This window comes from Vipera ursinii (genome assembly GCF_947247035.1).
Source record: "Vipera ursinii genome assembly, chromosome: 7".
NCBI classification, from domain to species: Eukaryota; Metazoa; Chordata; class Lepidosauria; order Squamata; family Viperidae; genus Vipera; species Vipera ursinii.
The window spans coordinates 8,087,610-8,113,237 of NC_139521.1; the positions used below are offsets into that span (position 1 = coordinate 8,087,610).

Here is a 25,628-nt window from a genome sequence, read left to right on the forward strand (position 1 = left end):
GCAAGTTTGGCCTTGGAGTACAAAATGAAGCAGGGCACAGGCTGATAGAATTTTGTCAAGAGAATACGATGGTCATAGCAAACACTCTTTTCCAACAACCCAAGAGACGGCTCTACACATGGACATCACCAGACGGTCAACACAGAAATCAGATTGACTATATGCTCTGCAGCCAAAGATGGAGAAGCTCTATACAGTCAGTAAAAACAAGACCAGGAGCTGACTGTGGCTCAGACCATGAGCTTCTCCTTGCAAAGTTTAGGCTTAAACTGAAGAAAGTAGGGAAAAGCACTAGGCCACTCAGGTATGAATTGAATCATATCCCTGTTGAATATACAGTAGAGGTGACAAATAGATTTAAGGAATTAGATCTGATAGACAGAGTGCCTGAAGAACTATGGACAGAGGTTCGCGACATTGTACAACAGGTAGCAACCAAAACCATCCCAAAGAAAAAGAAATGCAAGAAAGCAAAATGGCTGTCTGAGGAAGCTTTGCAAATAGCTGAGGAAAGGAGGGAAGCGAAAGGCAAGGGAGAAAAACATAGATATGCCCAATTGAATGCAGAATTCCAGAGAATAGCTAGAAGAGATAAGAATGCCTTCTTAAATGAACAGTGCAAAGAAATAGAAGAAAACAATAGAATAGGGAGGACCAGAGATCTTTTCAAGAAAATTGGAGAGATGAAGGGAACGTTTAATGCAAAAATGGGCATGATAAGGGACCAAAATGGCAGGGATCTAACAGAGGCAGAAGAGATTAAGAAGAGGTGGCAAAATTACACAGAAGAACTATACAAGAATGAGCTTAACGTCCCAGATAATCACAATGAGGTGGTCACTGACCTCGAGCCAGACATCCTAGAATGTGAAGTGAAGTGGGCCTTAGAAAAGCTGAGCAACAACAAAGCTAGTGGAGGTGACAGTATTCCAGCTGAGCTATTCAAAATCTTAAAAGACAATGCAGTAAAAGTGCTACACTCAATTTGCCAGCAAATTTGGAAAACTCAACAGTGGCCACAGGATTGGAAAAGATCAGTTTACATTCCAATTCCAAAGAAAGGCAGTGCCAAAGAATGTTCAAACTATCGCACCATTGCACTCATTTCTCATGCTAGTAAAGTCATGCTTAAAATCCTACAAGCTAGACTTCAGCAGTATGTGGATCGAGAACTACCAGAAGTGCAGGCAGGATTTCGAAGAGGCAGAGGAACTAGAGATCAAATTGCCAACATACGCTGGATCATGGAGAAAGCTAGGGAATTCCAGAAAAACATCTACTTCTGCTTCATTGACTATGCTAAAGCCTTTGATTGTGTGGATCATAACAAACTGTGGCAAGTTCTTAAAGAGATGGGAGTACCAGACCATCTTATTTGTCTCTTGAGAAACCTATATGCGGGTCAAGAAGCAACAGTGAGAACTGGACATGGAACCACTGATTGGTTCAAAATTGGGAAAGGAGTCCGGCAAGGCTGTATACTGTCGCCCTGCCTATTTAACTTATATGCAGAGCACATCATGAGAAAGGCAGGGCTAGATGAATCAAAAGTTGGAATTAAGATTGCCGGAAGAAATATCAACAACCTAAGATACGCAGATGATACCACTCTAATGGCAGAAAGTGAAGAAGAACTAAAGAGCCTCTTGTTGCGGGTGAAGAAGGAGAGTGCAAAACTTGGGTTGAAACTTAACATTAAGAAAACCAAGATCATGGCATCTGGCCCTCTCAATTCCTGGCAAATAGATGGGGAAGAAATGGAGGTAGTGACAGATTTTATTTTCCTGGGCTCCAAGATCACTGCAGATGGGGACTGTAGCCAAGAAATTAAAAGACGCTTGCTCCTGGGGAGGAAAGCCATGGCAAATCTAGACAGCACACTAAAAAGCAGAGACATCACCCTGTCAACAAAAGTGCGTATAGTCAAGGCTATGGTCTTCCCAGTTGCAATGTATGGCAGTGAAAGTTGGACCGTAAGAAAGGCTGAGCGCCAAAGAATTGAGGCCTTTGAACTATGGTGCTGGAGAAGACTCCTGCGAGTCCCTTGGACTGCAAAGCGATCAAACCGGTCAGTCCTAGAGGAGATCAATCCCGACTGCTCTTTAGAAGGCCAGATCCTGAAGCTAAAACTCAAATACTTTGGCCACCTAATGAGAAGGAAAGACTCACTGGAGAAAAGCCTAATGCTGGGAAAGATCGAGGGCAATAGAAGAAGGGGACGACAGAGAATGAGGTGGCTGGATGGAGTCACTGAAGCAGTAGGCGTGAGCTTAAATGGACTCCAGAAGATGGTAGAGGACAGGAAGGCCTGGAGGAACATTGTCCATAGGGTCGCGATGGGTCGGACACGACTTCGCAGCTAACAACAACAACAACATGATTTAGATTTAGATTTAGATTTTATTAGATTTATATACCGCCCTTTCCCGAAGGACTCAGGGCAGTTTACAGGGCATTTTAAAATCATACCAATACAAAATACAAAGTTAAAAGACAAATAAAAGATTAAATTATCCCTGAAAATAAAACCCCAGTTAAAATTCTCAGCCTGGGCCAGAGAGCTCAAAGAGCCAAGTCTTCAGGTCTCGGCGGAATGAACGTAGGTCAGGGGTAGTCCTGAGCTCCACGGGCAGCTGGTTCCAGAGGGCAGGCGCACCCACAGAAAAGGCCCTCCCCCTGGGTGTTATCCGCCGGCAATCTTTTACCGGCGGCACCCTGAGAAGACCCTCCCTCTGCGAGCGCACTGGACGAAGGGAACTTGATGCTGGCAGCAGGTGTTCCCTCAAATATCCCGGACCCTCGCCATTTAGGGCTTTATAGGTCATTACCAGCACCTTGAATCTCACCCGGAGGGTAACCGGAAGCCAATGCAGCTCACGGAGTAGAGGTGTTACATGGAGTATCGGGAAGTATCGGGAAACCCCCATCACAACTCGTGCGGCCGCATTCTGCACCAGTTGAAGCCTCCGAGTGGTCCTCAAGGGCAGCCCCATGTAGAGAGCATTGCAGTAGTCTAGACGGGAGGTCAAATTATGAAATTTGTATTCCAAAGAATCCCTATTTAAAAGATGTATCTCTCCTATCTTTCCAAATTTACTGCAGGCCATTTTTCTAGGTTGTAAAGAAGCAGAACAATGCTATTGTAATTTGGGGTTTTACCGATTATCGACCGATTTCCCGATGCAGAAATGGCTAGTACATACTACTATAAAAATGTAAAAAGTTGAGGTTTGATTTTAATGTCTGATTTTACTGCAACAGAGTGGGAAGCCTTTTGTTTCTTGTCCTCCACTTCTTCACGCTTTTTTTGTTTTCCCTTCTCTACTGTTGTGCCCTACTATCTGCTTTTGTATTTTCGTACTTTATGTAATAAATGAATAAAACTAACCAAAAAAAGTAGAACAATAAAGTGAAGTGGGATTCAGATAAGACAGCGAGGTTAGTGATTCCAGGGGTGGGACTTTTAACATCTGTAAATTTTTCTCTTCCATTAAGGATGCCTCAGTGTGAAGAACAGCTGGTAATACAGGTGCATCCCTTACTCAGAAGATAAACTTGACTGAAGTGATTTACACTCTGGTTAACTCAAGGCTGACATAGGAAAATTAGCTCTTTCCTGAGCAGCTCCTGAACGTGGTCCAGAAAAGGAAGTTTACTTATTACATGAAAAAGCAACTCAAGGCAAAGATACATACATACATATTCCTTTCTCCTTCTATTTTTCCCACAACCCCATGAAATGGGCTAAGCTGAGAGACAGGAACTAGCCTAAAGTCACCCAGCCAGCTTTCATGGATAAGGCGGGACCAGAATTCTCAGTCTCTGATGATTGGTCCTAAAGTCACTCAATTGGCTGTCATGCCTAAGGCGGGACTAGAAGCCTCCCTCTCCTGGTGATTAGCCAAAGTCACCCAACCAGCTTTCATGGTCTCTCAATTTCTACATTGGTGCCTTAATCACTAGAGCAAACTGGCTCTGGTACAGCCAATGCAAGTCAACATGAAAGACGAAGATGAGGAAGAAGAAGGAAGAAGGAAGGAAAAAGGAAGAAGAAGAAGAGGAGGAGGAGGAGGAGGAGCAGGAGCAGGAGCAGGACGACAACCTTGGAGGTCATCTAGTCCAATCCCCTGCTCAGGCAGGAAACCCTACACCATTTCAGACAAATGGCTACCCAATGTCTTCGTAAAGACTTCCAGTGTTGGAGCATTCACAGCTTCTGGAGGCAGGTTGTTCCACTGATTAATTGTTCTAACTGTCAAGAAATTTCTACTTAGTTCTAGGTTGCTTCTCTCCTTGATTAATTTCCATCAGTTGCTTCTTGTCCTACCTTCAGATGCTTTGGAGAATAGCTTGACTCCCTCTTCTTTGGGGCAGCCCCTGAGATATTGGAACACTGCTATCATGTCCCCCCTCGTCCTTCTCTTCATTAAACTACACATACCCAATTCCAGCAGCCGTTCCTTATATGTTTTAGCCTCCAGTCCCCTGATCATCTTTGTTGCTCTTCTCTCTACTCTTTCCAGAGTCTCAACATCATTTTTACATCGTGGTGACCAAAAGTCTTCCTTAGGGCCCTTTTACATTCATGTTGCCTTCCGAGCCAATTCCACGATACTCAAGCACATTGAAAATTCTGACTTGTTCCTGAATTAAAAGGAATTCATTCAGCACCACTATCAATTCTCACTGGGAACAAAATTTATGATGTAGACATAAATATTTGTAGGGCTCTAAATCCAGAGGGAAACGCAACCACTTGAATACTAAAGGGATTCATTTTTCTACAGATGCAAACCTGAAGAAGGAAAATGCTGATAAACATTTTTTGTGTGTGAAATTAATTTAAGATCCACTTTTAAGATCAGGAGTCAAAAACAATGAAGAAACTATGAAGACACAAAATTAAAATAGATGTAAACAAGTCAATGCGACATTGTCCATGCATCAATAAATAAATAAGATGGGCTAAGGCAGAAAGCAAAAAGATGGAATTACCTGAAATTTTACCTGATCCAAATGGAACCTTTTTTTTCCCACGTCTTGAAGTGAATAAGGTTTTTCAGGTACGCAAATATTATTGTTAATATTATGTCCAATTTTAAAGTGCCTTTGCAAATATTGGCCTACTTTTGCCTATTTTTTGTATGACATGCAGTATACTACATGTTCCACAGTTTCCCTTGGCTGGATTTGTAGGAATAAATTGTGTACCAATTACCTCAGTGATCTCACCCCATATTGTCACCCCATTTCCCCACCACCACCAAAAAAGAAGAATTTATTCTTATCTTCTGAACTGGTTTTTGGCCAATTTCAGGGCCCTTGCCCCAGTGCGTATCAAGTAGCACAATTACTCCATGTGGTATTAAAGTTTGTGAGTCATGTTTTAATGCCGTTTCCTGGAAGGGACTCTTGTTTGCTGTGTAACTTTTGTTAACAATTATTGTTAAGAGAAATGTTACAGTAAGAGTTGCAAAAAAAAACATGCAGCTCAGCCATTATAGATTAGAAAATGTATCTAAATGTTTTGCATCGTTTTATTTATTTATTTATTTGGATTTATATACCGCCCCTCTCCGAAGGGACACTTATGTAGTGATTATTGCTTTATTTGGACTTATATACCGCCCCTCTCCGAAGGGACACTTATGTAGTGATTATTGCTTTTTTTTTCCCACTGAGCAGCAATTTTTTTTCCGGGGATGCTGCAATGGTCACCGAGTGTGAAGAACGGTCATAAGTCACTTTTTTCAGTGTTGTAACATCGAAAACTCACTAAATGAACTGTTGTAAGTCAAGGAGTATCTGTAGCAGCAACATCTAGGACAGGGGTCTTCAAACTTGGCCCTTTTATGACTTGTGGACTTCAACTCCCAGAATTCCTCAGCCAGGCATTCTGGGAGTTGAAGTCCACGAGTCATAAAAGGGCCAAGTGTGAAGATCCTTGATCTAGGACAGGGGTAGGCAACCTCGGCTCTTTTATGACTCATGGACTTTAACTCCCAGAATTCCTGAGCCAGCTGGCTCAGGAATTCTGGGAGTTGAAATCCATGAGTCATAAAAGAGCCGAGGTTGCCTACCCCTGATCTAGGAGAATACCATTTGCAGTGGTGCTGGTGCTCCATTTCTTTTCACACTGTTGTATTAGTCACTTAATATTAGTGTGTTAGTGAATAATCTCAAGATGATCCCACCATAGGTTTCTCTCCATGTAGATGAAGTTTCATTGAGGACTACATGCTGAGCGTAATCAGTTTATTGATTGACCAAGTTAAAAAGACAACTAGTATAAAATCTAGACTAAATGACAGAAATATCGTTAATGGACCGATGTCTTTGGCAGTCTCTAAATTAAATATACTGGGCAGAGATAATTGGCTGGACTCAAGCCTAATTGGACAATATTGATTAGGCTACAAAGGAACTAATTATCGTCACTCGTGTACTTCACCCAAGAAGTGACAGCCACAGATTATATATCATGGAAGGCTACTGGAAACGATAAAACAAGGCAATCCAAATTAGTGCATCAGGCACAAATAGAAAAAAGTCCACTTAAGTTTGTAAGGAAAGCCGATAAAACAAGAACAGAAACGAAAGTAGTAAGTAGACGGGCAGATTTATGACAATAGCAGAATTTCTGTGGACGAAGAAGGCAGTTGTTCCGTCTACTCAATTTTACGTTCTTTTCTGCCACAGCTGTTAATCACATGGTCAATTAAGAAAATTCAACTTCCCCCATTGAGGTGACTTGACTTGCAAATGACCCCAGGTTGCAAATGACTCCAGGATACTGCAAACATGAGAAGGGGCGCGCTAGTTGGAAAGGGCCTGAATTTTGTACATTGTGACCGTGGGGATGCCGGGGATGGACTCAAGTGCAGGGACCGTTCATAAGTCACTTTTTCCCAGTGCTAACTGAATGATTGTGAGTCAAATACTACCCTGTATTGGAATACGAGGAAGTAATTCAAAGCTAAATGAGTACAAGCTAAGCAAACCACTTGTAAGTCCGTACTAAAGGAAAAGCAGGTTAAAATCTAACAGAATTTTTAGTTTTTTTGTGTGTTTTTTAAAAGCCCTTAAGGACCGTGGAAGCTCAAGAAGACGCCCTGCAAAGCAATGCCATCAAAGCCAAAATTAAACATATTTCTGACAATGCCAAATGCCGATGATGGAACACGCTAGGTTCTCCTGCTTGAGCAGAGGGCTGGACTAGAAGACCTCCAGGGTCCCTTCAAGCTCTATTCTATTCCATATATTCTAAATTATAGATCACCCTGTCACTGGCTCAGACTCTTAAAAAGGGCCATGCCAGGGTTGCCGAAAAAGTCAAGTTGAAGAAAAACAGATTGGCATACAGAGGGTAAATAAAGCTCTTGCTACAATAACCAAACGATACGGCAAACCGGTCTACTATGATATATAAACCAGGTTTTAAGACACACACACCCCTGTACAGGAAGTCGTCAACTTACAACGATTGAGCCCAAAATTTCTGTTGGTAAGTGAGACAGTTGTTAAGCGAGTTTAAGGCTTCCCCATTGACTTTGCTCATCAAAAGGTGATCAAAAGGTGATCGTATGAGCCTGGGACACTGCAGCCATCATCAAGATGAGTCAGTTGTCAAACATCTGAAATTTTGATCACCTGACCATCACCTGCAATGTTGTTAGTGTGAAAAACAGTCCTAAGTCACTTTATTCAGTAACGTTGTAGCTTTGAACGGTCACTCAATGAACTGTTGTAAGTTCCCCAAAGAAATTAAAGATCTAAAGTTTCCAGCAATTTTAAAGGAACAGGGGGGGAAAAAACTTTTTAAAAAAAAAAAAACCTGAATTTGGGGGAAATGAAAAGACATGTCAGTCACTGTGTTACTTTCCTAAATATATACAACCAAAAAGATTTGGTTTATTTTTCAAGGAATTACACCCGGGTATCCACAGAGCTTATTTTAAAATATTTTCAGCTTTCGTTACAAACGCTGAGAGTTGTGGCGTTTCCAGGGAATTATAAAAGATCCCCCTTGGCTCCCATTGTGTGTGGGGGGGGGGCTTTGCTTTTCAAAAGGCTTACAAAAGAACACTAAACAGACCGATGAACGTGACTGAAAACTCAAAACCAGCCATGACGCAGAAACCGGAGCCGAGTGATGACCCAGAAAGAAAACGAGGCTTAAAAACGAAGAGACGAATTTTTCTTTCTAGAAATAAAAAAAATTATAAAAAGCTATCACGCAACCGTGGTGCGACGTTTTTGCAGAGCGTATCCCACGTAGTTTTGCAAAATGACCGACCGCCCCCTTAATTACTTTTCATCAGGCCAATCTTTATTGCAACGCTTGAAAAACAGGCTTCTTGAGGACTTGAATCAGCTGTTGTGGTTCCAGAAGCAAAAAAATCGTAAGTGTGTTTTCCAGAGTCCGCACACATTGCGGAAAATTCCAGGACAACAAATCACCGTCATCACGCCTTCGTATCGAAGACCTGCACGCAAATTAAATCTTGCACCGTTCTTGGCCAACACAACGGATGCGAAGACATGCAGAGAAACCAAAAGTTAAAAGATTTCTGCTTTGTACTCATCGCATCTTCCCAGCTGCATTTCCTAAGTTCCGGGTTTCTATGGAAATCTCTCTAATACAAGCAGGCATTAAAATGTTTGCAGGCAAACAACGGAGCCTTACGCAATAATCTGAAACACATGCCTGTGCTGTGCGGCAATTGGGCTGGCTTTCGGGAAACCCCTATTTTTAATTTTATCCTTTTTTAAAAATATATATATATATTTTCAATGGGTGACACAAATGCATGGTTAATTATTTGAAAGCACATAAGGGTTATGTAATCTCTCTCTCTCTTTTTTTTTTAACCACTGTGGGTATCACCTAGCTTGGCTTCTACAACCACCAACCTTTCAGAGATTTTTTTTAAAAAAAAATGTCGTTATATATCAGGTGGAATTCCACCATCTGCAGAGATACACTGAGAACTGGCTTTCGGAGAGGGACACCGTATGGTGAAAAGCTCCAAATTATCAAGAGTTGCTCGACTCAAAGATTAGCAGTTTTCTCAAAACAGGAGAGCAATTCACACGAAGCCATTACTTCTGCTTCAGCTGTTTTTGGTTTTCTGTTCTTACTTCAAAGAAAAGGTTGAGGCTAAAGTTAATGTACCTTGTGTTCGTTCTACTGTTCTGACATCATTATCCGGCGAAAACACATTTAATCTCCAGCTGGAACCAACAATAAACACAGGAGACCAGGATTCCTAGCTAGATACTAACTGCTTATGAAGTGTGTGTGTGTGTGTGTGTGTGTGTGTGTGTGTGTGTGTGTGATGTCATCATCATCATCATCACTGTCTAGACTCTAGCCACTGCAAGATGAAGGCCTCTTCCGCATATTTCCAACCAATATGGTCCCGAGCTTTCTTTTGCCAGTTGGACCCGCCATACTTGGCTGATGTTGTGGATCCATCTTGTTTCAGGTCTCTTTCATGGACGTTTTTTTATCAAATGGGATCCATTCTGGGACTGCCTTGGTCCACCTGCCCTCGGTTCTTCTTGCTCTGTGACCATTTCCATTTCAATTATTTCACACTCTCTTCATGATATCATATATTTTCATTTGTTCTCTAATCCACATGCAGATCTTTCTATCTTGACTGGTGATACCGAGCATGTGTCTTTCCATGGCTCTTTGTGCCACTCATGGCACAAACACACACACACACACACACACACACACAGGGCTGACACAGGCATCAGGTTGACCTATGAGGAAATGAACACCTGCCACTGACTCACGAGTAGCTTTAATAACAACCAGATTTAGCATCTGGTTCATAAATGTGCCCTTGATTCAGAAGGGAGAAGCTGGAAGCATCAGAGACAGAAATTCATGTAACATGAAGGTCATCTTGGCAACTTTTAAGACCTGTGGATTTCAGCTCCCAGGTCTGGCTGGGGAATTCAGGGAGTTGAAGTCCACAAGTTTTAAAGTTGCCAAGATCAGACACCCCTGCAACACAGTAACACAGTATCAGGGAAGTGCTTAAACCAGGAGTAGGCAACCTTGGCTCTTTTACGGCTGGCTCATGGACTTCAACTCCCAGAATTCCTGAGCCGGCATGGCTCAGCTTGGAAACCTCTCCCTTTCCCCTCAGCATGGCTGGCTCAGGAATTCTGGGAGTTGAAGTCCATGAGTCGTAAAAGAGCCAAGGTTGCCTACGCCTGTGCTAAACCAATGAAACTTTGTCCTGTGGATAGGTCCTTGACTCATCCAAAGAGCACAAGCCAACTACTTATTCAAAAAAAGCAAGGCATTTTCTGCTTCTGCAAAATATAACTTGCCAAGGACTTTCCTGACAATGTAAAACCTTGGATTCATACAGACCCTAAATTTATATATATAAAACTCAATGCATCCTGGCCTAGTGCAGGAGAAGCACTGGGAAACCGTAGAGTTTTTTTTTTTAAAGGCTTGTTAAGCTTTAATTTGGAACTAAGAGATACAAAGATTTGGATGTTTGGGAATGTATTACTTTTAAACTATTTTTTAAAAAAATATGTTCACTTATATATTGCTTTAATCTAGGAACATCATAATTTCATGCAAAGTAAGTAGCTGTCTTGTCCCACTCCACCCCATGACCAGTAAAATCATGCAGAAAATGACAATCAACTAATAGTCATTAATTTCACTGAACATATGCCTTGCATGTAATATCCTTATCCATAATAACATGGCTAAAAAAAAAATGATTGCAATTTTCATTCCGAACCTCAAACAGAAGGGCTATTTGCATGAATATAATATAAATAATTTCAAACACAACTAAGCTTTATTTACCATAGGTTTGAGGGAGGGGTGAATGTATGCCTATTTCTTCTTAATCTAGATTTCTTTTTGTTAAATATTAACATCTGGCAAGCAAGTCTCCATTGCTCCATCGTGAAAAATTACGCTCTAGCATCACAACTTGCTGCTTTGTTTGAATTAAGTTAAAGGGAACAGACTGCATTCTAAAGAAATGTTTTCAAAAAAGGAAAACGGAATAGAAAAAGGTGTCAGGCCCACCAGATTTGTATAGCAAATGTTACCTGAGAATTAATTAAATGGGGGGGGAGAGTGATGAGCTGAACACCACATCTCTGATGCTTAAAAAAAAACCTGAACCAATTAAAAGAAGAACTTGCAAAGCCTTTAGTATGGCTAGTGTCAAAAAACCCATCCATGCAGCCTCTTTCATATATGGTTTGCTCCGAGACAAGTGAAGGTGCAAATATTAGGGATGTCAAAGCATTCCCCAAGCATTCAACTAATACAAGGCTTTTCAACCAGTGGTACGGGTACCACCTGTGGTACATTGGGACCTGGCAGGTGGTACGCGACTATCCTAGAAAAGTGGTTGCAGGGGAGGGGAATGAGCTGAACCGGTGGCAGCACCGCCCAAGCCTGAGCGAGAGACGGTTGGAGCTGCAGGGCTCAGTGGAAGCACCAGGATCAGCACCAGGCTCCAGCTGGAGCTCGGCGCTGATCCTGACGCTTCTGCTGAGCCCAGAAGAAGCGCGGACCAGCTGGAATGTTGCAGCAACTCCAGGGTCTTGTGGTTTACATTCAGATGCTTGGCAACTGATTCATATTTATGACGGTCACAGTGTCCCTGTGTCACGTGAAGTGACCAAAACCTGCTGCAAACACCCAGCAGATGGAGGGGGGGAATAAAAACCAAACACCCACCCCGCCCCACCCCCGCTGCTAATGTCTTGGGAGGACACTTTTTTCAGTGCCATTGTAACCTCGAACAGTCACTAAGCGAACTGTCGTAAGTCGAGGACTACCTGTACTTCATCACTTCTTTTCTTTTTCTTTTTTTTTTTCTTTTTTTTTTGCTCATCAGGTTTTTGACACCTTGCTAGGCGACTGGTGGTACTCGGATGTTGTCATATCCTAAAAGTGGTACAATGGGTGAAAAGGTTGAAAAACCCTGCTCTAATACAAGCTGGTCTTGAAGGACCCACAGTATTGGCAGTGGCTAAAGCAGAAGATCTAGATGCCAACGTGGCCAACGTCGGATGTTTTTACATTGACAACAGATGGAAATGTAGCCATTGTCTTCCTTTCGCTTTTAGACTTGGATGACACTGGGGAGGGTGGGAATGTGAATGAGAGCCCAACTAGACATAACAACACTAAACTTAGCGTGAGAATCAAGGTTACTGAGACCAGAGCTGACGAAGAGTGGGCGGGCTGGCGAGCTGGAGAGGCAGCCCGCGCTTCAAGCTAATTGGGGAATGTGATTTACGACTGTAAATTGGAGGAGGGAATTGTGCTTTGATACTATGTGCCCAAGGGACGCGGTGGCTCAGTGGGTTAGGACACTGAGCTTGTCGATCAGACGGTGGGCAGTTTGGCGGGTCGAATCCCGAGAGCCGCATAACAGAGTGAGCGCCTGTTACTCGTCCCAGCTTCTGCCAACCTAGCAGTTCGAAAGCACGTAAAAAATGCAAGTAGAAAAATTGGGACCACTACGGTGGGAAGGTAACAGCGTTCCGTGAGCCTTTGGCATCTAGTCATGCCGGCCACGTGACCACGGAGACATCCTTGGACAAGCTCTGGCTCTTCGGCTTTGAAACGGAGATGAGCACCGGGCCCCTAGAGTTGGAAACGACTAGCACGCATGTGCGGGGGAACCTTTACCTTTTATTATGTGCCCAGGGGAGGGGAATTCAGTGTTTGGCTTCGATTATGTAAGTGCCGATATTATGCTACTTGAATAAAAGATCCTTCAAGGCAAACAATGCCTCAGAGTTCTTTAGAAGAGTTTCATCTGTCGGAACTGTGACGTGAAGACATGCCTCAGAACTTTTACACTGCTTTAGGAACCTCCTGCTGCTTTTTCTAAGGACATACCTGGGCAAAAGGGTAGTCCAGGCCCTCTCAGACAAGCCCTGGTTTTATCGTTTAAGAGAAGCAGTCCACAGCTTTCTCCGCTAGCTTTGCTGGTGCTGCTTCGCCCATGGCCTCGCGGCGGTCCATCGACCCAACACAAAATCGCTACGGAGAGAAGTCAGGAGGAACTGGAGGAGGCAAAGTGTGCCCGCACTAAGCACATAACAAGAGCTGGGCAGACGCCAGCTCATGCTGGGTCATCGCCAGTCACTGCTGAAGGATCACGTGTTGTGCAAAGTCCGTGTGATGAAATGAAAGAAAGGTCAGCGAAGGTTCTCAAGTATCCAGGTAGAGCTGTCCGGAAGTTGAGTCGTGGCAAGTGTGTTTTTTTTCTTTCTTTCTTTCTTGTGGGCTCAAAATATTTCACTGCTACGTTTCAAATCCAAAAAGAGAGAGAAAAAAAAGTCCAATTTCCAGACGGAAATAACTCTTTTCACCTCAAAAAAATCAGACAGACTCATATCTGGCTGGCCTCGGTGAGTGTCAAAGAAGATAGCTTACACCATGAATAAATGGTGGAGCCTTGGTGGAGCAGTGGCTTCAACTGGTACAGAATGCACCCGGCGAGTGGTGTTGGGAGTCTCCCGATACTCCCATGTTACACCTCTGCTCCGCGAGCTGCATTGGCTGCCGGTTGCCCTCCGGGTGAGATTCAAGGTGCTGGTTATGACATACAAAGCCCTACATGGCATGGGTCCGGATTACCTACGGCAGCACCTGCTGCCGGCGTCAACCTCCCTCCGTCCAGTGCGCTCCCACAGAGAGGGCCTCCTCAGGGTGCCACGGGTCAGAGAATGTCGACTGGTGGCCCCCAGGGGGAGGGCCTTCTCTGTGGGCGCGCCAGACCTATGGAACCGCTTACCGGTTGAGCTCCGGATGGCCCCCGACCTTCGCTCCTTCCGGCGCGATTTAAAAACTTATTTATTTGAACAATCTAGCCTGGTTTGATGGGTTTAGGGTTGGATCTAATTTTAACATAGTTTTAATCATTGTATTATATTGGGCATGATTATTTAATTCTTTTAACTTCTTTTAACTTTTGTATTTATATTCTGATATTTATTGCCCTGTACACTGCCCTGAGTCCTTCGGGAGAAGGGCGGTATAAAAATTTAATAAATAATAATAATAATAATAATGCCTCCTTAAGTAACACCAGCTGCCTGCAATTAGTGCAGGTTCGAGTCCCACCAGGCTCAAGGTTGACTCAGCCTTCCATCCTTCCCAGGTAGGTAAAATGAGGACCCAGATTGTTGGGGGCAATAAGCTGACTTTGTAATAATGCCGCTTGGGGTGTGTGTGAAAGCCCTAATAAGCAGGCATATACATAGAATGAAGGCTATTGCTAAGCACATTGATTTGTGCTTCTTAGATTGTAAGCCGCCCTGAGTCTTCGGAGAAGGGCGGGATATAAATGGGATTAAAAAACAAAAAAACAAATTATACTTCGGAATCATCAAAGGCCGTTTTGTTAGAATTAAAACAACAGGCACAGTCTTAAAACGTGTTAAAGGGAATAATTTTAAAAATGCCACAGAGAAACAGGACTGAGGGCAAGGCTACCTCAGGCAGACACGTCCTTGGGAAGCCTCTTGTGAAACAGGGAATGGGTAGGTGGGCTCAACGGTTTTGCAGGGCTTTCCAGCGTCAATCAAACGAGCTGCTGAGAAATATTTTTGCACTGAGAAAAGGACTTTGGCTTAATGTCATGGTTCCGACAGAAGAAACTATTCAAAGAACTTCGAGGCATTGTTTACCTTAAAGAATCTTTATTCGAGAAGCATAGCAATCGGCACTTACATAGTCAAAGCCAAAATCTGGATTCCCCTCCCCTGAGCACATAGTGTTGTTGTTGTTGTTGTTGTTGTTAGCTGCAAAGTCATGTCCGACCCATCGCGACCCCATGGACAACGTTCCTCCAGGCCTTCCTGTCCTCTACCATCTGCTGGAGTCCCTTTAAGCTCACGCCTACTGCTTCAGTGACTCCATCCAGCCACCTCCTTCTCTGTTGTCCCCTTCTTCTCTTGCCCTCCACCTTTCCCAGCATGAGGCTCTTCTCCAGCGAGTCCTTCCTTCTCATTAGGTGGCCAAAGTATTTGAGTTTTAGCTTCAGGATCTGGCCTTCTAAAGAGCAGTCAGGGTTGATCTCCTCTAGGACTGACCGGTTTGATCACCTTGCAGTCCAAGGGACTCGCAGGAGTCTTCTCCAGCACCATAGTTCAGAGGCCTCAATTCTTTGGCGCTCAGCCTTTCTTATGGTCCAACTTTCACTACCATACATTGCAACTGGGAAGACCATAGCCTTGACTATACGCACTTTTGTTGACAGGGTGATGTCTCTGCTTTTTAGTGTGCTGTCTAGATTTGCCATGGCTTTCCTCCCCAGGAGCAAGCGTCTTTTAATTTCTTGGCTCCAGTCCCCGTCTGGAGTCTCCAGTCCCCAGGAAAATAAAATCTGTCACTACCTCCGTTTCTTCCCCATCTATTTGCCATGAACTGAGAGGGCCGGATGCCATGATCACATAGTATCAAAGCACAATTCCCTCCTCTAATTTACAGTCAAATATCACATTCTCCAATTAGTTTTGAAATTGGGGCTTTCCCTCCAGTTCTCCAACTGGCCAATTCTCACCATCTCTTATTTCAATAACCTTGGTTCACACACTAGTTACAGCGTTGTTATGCCTAACTAAACTCCCACGCACACTCCTCCTCTAATTCTAACTGTAATTTCTAAGAGTAAAACGGAAGAAGGAAAATGGTTGCATCTCCATACGTTGTCAAAGCAAAAAACCTCCGATGTTAGCAGCGCTGACAGGACCGCTCTCAACGGCATTTGAGATTGCCCGATTCAAAAACACCGGGGCCATGTCTTCCTGTGCCCAAAATTGTTTGGTGGGCTGCTCTGGTGCGTTAAAGGTCGACTGGCGCTATTCTGCAACCGCAGACTAAAATATAAGGACATTAAAAACAAAACACAGGGAAGGTTCACTTAAAATCAGCACATCCTTAAGAGAAGGAGAACAAACCGAGAGAAAGCCAATGGGGAGGACTGAGTCACTCACTGACAAGGCATAAAAACAACAGCCCAAAACCTGGCAACTTCAGAATTGCCAAAAGCTAATCTAATGGGGGGAGGAAGGTAACTAAATCATAACAGTCCCGCTTGGCACGTATCTAGTACTATATGACTAAGCCAGATAATTCTTAAGACACAGCCAATGTAGAAAAATGCGTTTTTGTCTCCACCGGCCTTCAACAAGGCACTTTGAAGACTGAAAGCTGAAAATGTGTAAGGGGTGCACTATTATTCCTAGACCAGGGGTAGGCAACCCTTGGCTCTTTTATGACTTGTGGACTTCAACTCCCAGAATTCCTGAGCCAGCATGGCTCAGCTTGGAAACCTCTCCCTTTTCCCTCAACGTGGCTGGCTCAGGAATTCTGGGAGTTGAAATCCATGAGTCATAACGCGGCCTAGGCCAGGGGTAGGCAACCCTTGGCTCTTTTATGACTCGTGGACGTCAACTCCCAGAATTCCTGAGCCAGCATGGCTCAGCTTGGAAACCTCTCCCTTTCCCCTCAGTGTGGCTGGCTCAGGAATTCTGGGAGTTGAAGTCCACGAGTCATAAAAGAGCCAAGGTTGCCTACCTCTTCAACTGGAAACCAGGCTCATTATTTCCCTTTGTAATTCTTTCCCGATGTCAGAAATAAAGTATTGTTCTAAAAAAATCCCAATGAATGAAACCAAATACAGGTAGTCCTCGACTTATGACAACGGAGCCCCAAATTAAACGCTAACTAAGACACTGCAAAATGGAGTGCCTGGAAGCATGTCATCTTATGAAAGTCCTGTAAAATTAAACACTGCCCGGTGACAGTTAAAACTCCAACACAGATCTTGCTTGCTAACAGGGAGAATAAATTTCCTGCCCGAATCAAGTAGCTTCTAATTCAAATGCTTTATATTTACTTTGCCAAGAACAGTAAGCCAACTGGGCAACAATGAGGTGGCCAGATCCCATTGTATAAATATAAATAAGAGCGCCTTGATGGAACAGGCCAAGACCCATCTTCTCTTTAATTTAATTTTAATTCTAACAGGTTCTGATCTTCTGTTCTAACAGATTCTGATCTTCTGATTTTGTTAAATTCTCTTAGTCCAGCAACCAAACAAACAAACCCACCTTCACCATTTTTGCTCTAGAAGTGGGGTTTGTAGATATGCTGCCCACAGTTCATTATATCTCCTTCCATTATATATTCAAGAGGGACAGTATTTAATATTCATATGTTATGTATATTTAGGGGTGTAGGTCTACACACACAGGTTGTATATAGTATGCTTAGGTGTGTGTCGTGTATGTGTTCACTTTGAGAGCGGGCAACTAAATTTCACTGTTGATGTGTGTCGTTGTGCCCACAGTAAAAAAAATGACAATAAAGGTTATCTTATCTTTACAGACCTCAAGGACTTAGGTAAAGGTAAAGGTTCCCCCGCACATGCGTGCTAGTCGTTTCCAACTCTAGGGGCCGGTGCTCATCTCCGTTTCAAAGCCGAAGAGCCAGCGCTTGTCCGAGGACGTCTCCGTGGCATGACTAGACGCCAAAGGCACACGGAACGCTGTTACCTTCCCACCGGAGTGGTCCCTATTTTTCTACTTGCATTTTTACGTGCTTTTGAACTGCTAGGTTGGCAGAAGCTGGGACGAGTAACAGGCGCTCACTCTGTTACGCGGCACTCGGGATTCGACCCGCCAAACTGCCGACCATCTGATCGACAAGCTCAGCGTCCTAACCCACTGAGCCACCGCGTCCCCCATTAAATTATCCCATCCCTTCTTAAGGCCAGTGGCCACCATCACATTTTTTAGTAATAATTTGGTAAAAAGCAAGTTAATTATGTCCTGCATGAAAAAAAAAGTTCCTCATGGTGTGCATGGGTGGGTCTGAAAGAAGCCAATCCGTGGGCTGAACTAGCCTTAAAAATCCTAATTTAATAATTACATTAAAACAGAGCAATTTCACATGGAGACATCAGCTCTCACACTGTTCCTCCTATATGGTTACAATGAGTTTGGAAGTTTTTCTGTTTTCCCATAAGACTTATCAGTCTTCTCGTTTCGAATTATCTTTGTTGGATTCATACACTGTCGCTCTTTATACAGCTACATAGTTTCTTTGATATTAGTATCACATTTTTATAAACGCAACACTCTGACTTATTCCAGATATGTCCCACAGATCTGGAGGACGCCCAGGGAATTTTGCAAAACGTAGTTTCCAAATTTGGTATACTTTTTCAACTAACATTTTTAATGTCAACCACAGCTTTTGGACCACATTACCCAGGAAATTGGCATTAACATAAAAATACTCTCAGCCACATAACAAAAGGAAAAGCATGCAAGTGTAAGACACACACGCACACACCCTCACTTCTACTCATTACCAGCTGCACTAAAAGAATGATGTTGGAACTCAAACACTGTTTAAAATGAACCTGGTTTATATAAACTATGAAAACGAAGGCCACATATCTAGAAAAAATGTTGATGTTCTTATTCAGCAGGGCTTGTACTTTTATATTTCCGCCACAGTACAAATTATTCTGGAAGGGGGAGAACCGGAAATATTTGACCATTTCATGATTAGCACCTATTACATTGAAGCCCACGAGTCACAAAAGAGAAAGGGTTGCCTACCCTGGCCTAGGCCTAGGCCGCTTTATGACTCGTGGACTTCAACTCCCAGAATTCCTGAGCCAGCATGGCTCAGCTTGGAAACTTCTCCCTTTTCCCTCAGCGTGGCTGGCTCAGGAATTCTGGGAGTTGAAGTCCACGAGTCACAAAAGAGAAAGGGTTGCCTACCCTGGCCTAGGCCTAGGCCGCTTTATGACTCGTGGACTTCAACTCCCAGAATTCCTGAGCCAGCGTGGCTCAGCTTGGAAACCTCTCCCTTTCCCCTCAGCATGGCTGGCTCAGGAATTCTGGGAGTTGAAGTCCACGAGTCATGAAAGAGCCAAGGGTTGCCTACCCCTGATATAGGTTGATATATACAGTTTATCGTCCATACTTTGCTGCTAAAGACTGTCCTGGCTTACAAGAGCTGGATAAAAGAAGCCAATCAAAAAAGCCACAACACTCGTCTCTATTAGCGTCACTTAAATGACATCGAGAGCAACTGTTCAAAATGGCTTGAGTGATAATTTTTCTATTGACTTATCCTTGGTGCCAGCCCCAAACATCCTAAGGTGTACTGTAACAAAAATGACAACTAGTATTTATTTATCTTTGCCTATTTCATTTAACGGAGGACTATTTAATTGACAGAGAGGCTTTCTGTTCTGAAGGGCATCTCCCTAATTTTAAAATATATATTATAAATATCCTGACAATGCAGAAAGCGGATGCTATCACTGCTGTCCGTATCCTGAAAGAGGCAGGAGCCATAGGGAATACGAAGCACGGCAAATCTATAAAGGAGCTGCCAAATTGTCACATTCATTATGCCGAGATGACACGACATTGATCACTGCGATCTGACTCTTGATGGGTGGGTAATGTGTATACAGGCACATGTGTATTAAACGAAGCCGAAGAATATTGAATTATCACGGTAGATCTCAAAACAACTAAGGTCCAATCACAAGCACGGTCATGAAGTAATGTATGGCTATTGTCAGAAAATAAGGCTCTTCCCCTAATTCAATCAAGAAAAATACAAAGGAATGAAAACTTGCGCTGAGGAAAGAGAATGAGAATGCCAAAAAAAATTTTTTTTTTCAAAAAACATTTGACGTCAACAACTTAAATCAGGGCTTTTCAACCAGTGGTACGGGTACCACCTGTGGTACATGGGCACCTGGCAGGTGGTACGTGACCATCCTAGAAAAGTGGTAGCGGGGGAGGGGAATGAGCTGAACCGGTGGCAGCACCGCGCAAGCCTGAGCGAGAGACGGCTGGAGCTGCAGGGCTGTCAGGGCTCAGCGGAAGCGCCAGGATCAGCGCCAGGCTCCAGCTGGAGCTCGGCGCTGATCCTGGCGCTTCTGCTGAGCCCAGAAGAAGCACCGATCAGCTGGAATGTTGCAGCATCTCCAGGGTCTTGTGATTTACATTCAGATGCTTGGCAACTGATTCGTACTGTATTTATGACGGTCACAGTGTCCCAGGGTCATGTGAAGTGACCAAAACCTGCTGCAACCACACAGCGGGGGGGGGGGGAATAAAAAAAACCCACCCCACTTCCAATCCTCAACAGAAATGCTCACAACAGTGAAAACCTCGGACAGGAGGAAGAGCGCCGCTGGGCGGGCAGAACAGTGACTAAGTGAACTGTTATAAGTCAAGGACTACCTGTACTTCATCACTTTTTTCCTTTTGGGGGGGCGGGTCATCAAGTTTTTGACACCTTGCTAGGCGACTGGTGGTACTCGGATGTTGCCATATCCTAAAAGCGGCACAGTGGGTGAAAAGGTTGAAAAGCCCTGACTTAAATGACAACAAATTAAATGCATATCAAAAATAAGAATCCAGCCTAAGGTGATGCTTAGACCCCTGGATTACAGGAAAACAAGAGGAGTTCTAAAATTGTCAAGAAAAGCATACCAAAGTCAACTAAATATTTTTATTTGTTTGCAGTTTCTCAATTGGGGATTTTAGAAAGGGAGTTTGCATGAAAATAAGATGCAGTTGAAGTTTGGCGAAAAATTGAAAGCGGGCAAGTTCCTAGCTCCACATGGAAGTCACCCAGGAACTGTAAAAGAATGCAAATGTGAAATTATTTATCTTTTAACAAAAACATGTGGCATGTCTTTAAGATCAGCTGTTGTAGCAGAGGACTGGACAGTGGCCAATGTAACATCTTTTTTTTTTAAGGGATCAAGGGAGGATGCAGGAAATTACTGGCTTCTTATCTTAACGTTCACTCCTCTAAATTGGTAAAAGCATTATATAACAAAAGTGTCAGGATAAACATACACACAAAAACTTCTGCAAAAATAATTTAAGAGTTCTCTGACCATGCTGACAAGAGCCAGTGGACACACTGATCCAGTCAATTATGTTTTATGTGGCTTTTAAGGTCTTTTCATGAATATCTCCCAGAAAACGTAACAACAGTGGAACAAGAAGAAAATTATTGTGTTACTTGGTAACTGGTTAAAGAAGAAAAAAGTCGATTAGGAATAAATGGATAGTTCTTGCAATGGGTGAATGCATACACAGAGTGGAATTGTTTAGTAGTGGATCAATACATTAATTTATTCTCACATCATCTGCAGCGGAAGGAAGGAAGGAAGGAAGGAAGGAAGGAAGGAAGGAAGGAAGGAAGGAAGGAAGGAAGGAAGGAAGGTTGGTTCTGTAAGACCTCTTTCATGTGGGAGAATGAACATGTAAACCAATGCAAAGCGATATATTTGGGGTAAAAATAATTTAGGTTCCTATGCATGCTGATATGATCTGATTTTAAAGTGATGAGAGAGCAGGGCATATACCACATCTCAAAAGTGATCTTCAAAAGTTTGAAAAAGGGCAGAAAATAAAATCAAAATTATCCAAGCTAAGCGATCAAGGTGTATTGTGGTGCTGACTGACTATAATGTGTTTCATCAGATTGTACTCCAAAGGAGTTTATGCTGTGTCTTTTAAGTACCATAAAGCTGCTAATTTTGCTGCAACCCTCTTTTGTAACAGACTTGACAGCTAACACAAATTTCTGCTCAGCTTCCAATCCAGAATTCCCATCTAACACTGGATGTCATAGGAATAACTTTAGCACAACTTCAATCTTTTGAAGAAACGAAAGGAAACAAACCAAAAAAAGCCTCTTGTTTTTTCAATATGAAATGTTTCCTACACGTTGTTATATACATCCTAACAGTAGGTGGCAGCACTTAGCCTATCTTGCCTGATCTAAAAAGAAAAAAAAAGAAAAAAGAAAACTAAACAGGGTTGAACCTGCTTAATATGTGGAAAGAAGACCACCAGGACATGCCAGGTGCATGGGCGTAACAAGCTGGTTTTACGCGTACACACACAGACACACACACACACAAAACATACAAAGATGGCATCTGAAAACAGCTTCCCTGTTTGGGATGGATGGATCCCAGGAGTCAAGCTTAACTCTCAGGAAGCTTGGACTTCCTTTACTTTGAAAAACAATCTCTGAAGTCCACAGTGGCCCGTAGCCTGGGGCTCAAGCTTCATCTTCCACCATCCTGGTAAATTTTCTACAAAAACAATCTGCATTCCAGCTCATTGGCAACAGACACACACACACACACACACACACACGCACACACACGCACAGAGGCCAATCCGTTTCCTGGGGTTGAATTCCACAACTTTCCAGGGAGTCTTCCTGTTGATCATGCAAGGCGAACCCTTCCTTCGCAGGACTGTTTGTCTCATTCCAACTTTGCTGGAGAGAGACTCCAGCAAGGTGCCAAAGCAAAGATGCCCAGCGGTGCTGGCGTGTGTTGTTGTGCCTTCCCTTCTGCCGAAGGCCACGGCTGCTGCTCCCAGCCACCCACCCACCTACCGTGGGGGGGGGGGCTGCAGGTGTTGATGTTCACTGCCCCTCCTTCTCTTCCCTCCCACCCCTCACCCTCCCCCAAAAATGACATTCCTGCCCAGGAAACGTCTTGTAAAAGATGCTCCCGGCAACTTGGACGCTGGGTTCAGAAGCCTGGAGGGAGCAGCCTCAGTGGCGCACTGCTGTTGCTGGGGCTGCTGCTGCTGCTGCTGTTGAGCCTACACACACACACACACACACACACACACACACACACCTCCCAACTGCACAGGGTCCCCCGCAAAAAGAGAAGCAGGAGCAAAAGGTCCCTCACTGGGCAGAAGTCAAGGGGCTGGTGGGGAAAGGCAAAAAAGCAGCGGCAGGACTAGGTGAAAAGAAAGCCCCTCCTTTGAAGAAAGGGGGGGGGAACCGACCCGGGTATCGTGCAAGACCCCATTTGCATAGGAGCAGTCATGGCAATGGGGAAACCCGGAACAGGCACTGCCAGTCCTGCAAAGGATCTTTCAGACAACCACAAGGGATTAATCATCCATCCACCCACCCAATCCATCCATCCATCCATCATCTGTACTCTCTATCTATCTATCTATCTATCTATCTATCTCTTATCTATATATATCTATATCTATCTCTTATCTATTTCTATTTCTTATCTATCTCTATCTATCTATCATCCATCTATTTATCTATCATCTGCAATGTCTATTTCTCTTTATCTACCTACCCATCTACCTTCTCTATCTTTTCTATCATCTCTTCTGTTTGTCTATTTATCTATGATCTATCTATCTATCACTTATCTATTACATCTATCACTTATCTACTATAGCTATTTATCCATCTATCTATCAATCACTTATCTATTATATCTATCACTTATCTACTATATCTATCTAACCATCTATCTATCTATCTGTCACTTATCTACTATGTCTATCACTTATCTACTATATCTGTCTATCCATCTATCTATCTATCACTTATCTATCTATCTATCTATCTATCTATCTATCTATCTATCTAAACTTAACTTCTGTATTTATTATATGTTACTGTTGTTAGCCGCCCTGAGTCCTTCGGGAGATAGGGCGGCATATAAATCCCAATAATAAATAAATAAATAAATAAATAAATAAATAAATAAATAAATAAATAAATAAATAAATAAATAAATAAATATCACTTATCTACTATATCTATCACTTATCTACTATATCTATCTATCCATCTATCTATCACTTATCTACTCTATCACTTATCTACTATATCTATCTATCCATCTATCTATCTATCATCTACTCTATCACTTATCTACTATATCTATCTATCCATCTAGCTATCTATCTATCACTTATCTACTCTATCACTTATCTACTATATCTATCCATCTATCTATCTATCTATCACTTATCTACTCTATCACTTATCTACTATATCTATCTATCTATCTATCTATCTATCTATCACTTATCTACTCTATCTATCCTGCTCAAAAAAATAAAGGGAACACTTAAACAACACAATATCCTGTATTTAATAGTAGGATGTCTTATCTTGTGTTCCCTTTGTTTTTTTGAGCAGTATATGTATCTAATCTATCATCTCCAATGTCTGCCTGCCTGTCTGTCTGTCTGTCTGTCTACCAGGAACCAGCTCTTTCTTCCCTACACCGTTCCCTTCCCCTCCCATCCCTCCTGCCAGCCCGGTCACCCACCCACCCCGCAACTCATCCCGACACGCAACACCCGTGTCCGGTCATCCTTCGGGGGGACAAAGGACCACCCAGCAGTGGCCCGAATTAACCCTCTCCCACCCTTCGCGGCGGCTGTTCCTCTCCCCTCTACACACACACACACAAACACACACAAAGACAGACAAACACACGGACACGCATCCGCATCCCCCGCCTGGTCCGGGCCCCGCTCGCCGCCGCGCGTGACGTGGCAGCCGCGTCCGGTGCACACGTCGCCCAGACACGTGTCCGCCCAGCCCCGCCGCCGCTTAGCTCACCGGTTGCCAGCGGGCGCCTCTCGGCGGAAGCCTTGGCCGGGCTGCCTCGCTTGTCCCCCGACGGGCAGCGTTCGGCCGGCGTGGCGGGGACGGTCAGGGCCACCTCCGCCTGGGACGACGGCGGCGGCGGGAGCAGCAGCAGGAGCAGCAGCAGCAGCGGCGGCGGCGGCAGCCAGAGGAGCCGCCTGAGCCGCCCGCCTGAGCCGCCCGCGGGTGCCGGGGGGCCGGGGGAGTTCATCGGGGCGGCGGAGCCGGCACCCTCCAGCTCCGCAATGGGCGCCCTCCCGGCGGAGCCCGCCAGCCAGCCGGCGCGCGCCGCCTCGCCGCCCCGCCCACCGCCTCGCCCCGCCCCCTCGCTCGCTCGCTCGCGGCGGTTGCGGCGGTGGGCGCTCGCGCCGCGGCCGGGCGACGCGCAGGCGCCCGACTCCTCCAGCCGCAGCCTCGCCAGCCCGCCTGCCCGCCCGCCCGCCGGGCATGCGCAGGCGGCTCAAGCGAGGCCGCCCGAGGCGGCTTTCGCCCTGCTGCCCGCACTTCCCCTCCCTCCTCGGGGTTTCGCTCGCTCGCTCGCCTGCGAAGGGAAGGGAAGGGAAGGGAAGGAATTAGGGAGGGAGGGAGGGAGGAAGGAAGGAAGGAGAAACAGGAGACACAAAGGAAGGAAGGAAGGAAAGAAGGAAGGAAGGAAGGAAGGAAGGGGAATTAGGGAGGGAGGAAGGAAGGAGAAACAGGAGACAGGAAGGAAGGAAGGGAGGGGAATTAGGGAGGGAGGGAGGAAGGAAGGAAGGAAAAAGACAGGAAGGAAGGGAGGGAGGGAGGGGAATTAGGGAGGGAGGGAGGAAGGAAGGAAGAAACAGGAGACAGGAAGGAAGGAAGGAAGGAAGGGGAATTAGGGAGGGAGGAAGGGAGAGAAGGAAGGAAGGAACGAAGGGGAATTAGGGAGGGAGAGAAGGGAGGAATAGGTGGGGAAGGGAGGGAGGGGAATTAGGGAGGGAGGGAGGAAGGAAGGAGAAACAGGAGACACAAAGGAAGGGAGGAAGGGGAATTAGGGAGGGAGGAAGGGAGAGAAGGAAGGAAGGAAGGAAGGGGAATTAGGGAGGGAGAGAAGGGAGGAATAGGTGGGGAAGGGAGAGAA

General features: G+C 44.4%; 1 protein-coding gene across 3 annotated transcripts in view; it reads right to left on the reverse strand.

Moving 5' to 3' along the window:
- STIM2 (stromal interaction molecule 2) overlaps positions 1-24,823 on the reverse strand; it is a 93,059-nt gene extending 68,236 nt beyond the window's left edge. For 2 of the 3 annotated variants that reach the window (XM_083367900.1, XM_083367898.1), the window contains exon 1: positions 24,500-24,823. In XM_083367900.1, coding sequence (XP_083224026.1) covers positions 24,500-24,737 — 238 coding nt within the window. In that variant the 5' untranslated portion in view covers positions 24,738-24,823. The remainder of the gene's footprint in view (positions 1-24,499) is intronic. The other variant, XM_083367899.1, reaches the window with a different exon arrangement.
- Between the last annotated feature and the right edge of the window lie 805 nt (positions 24,824-25,628).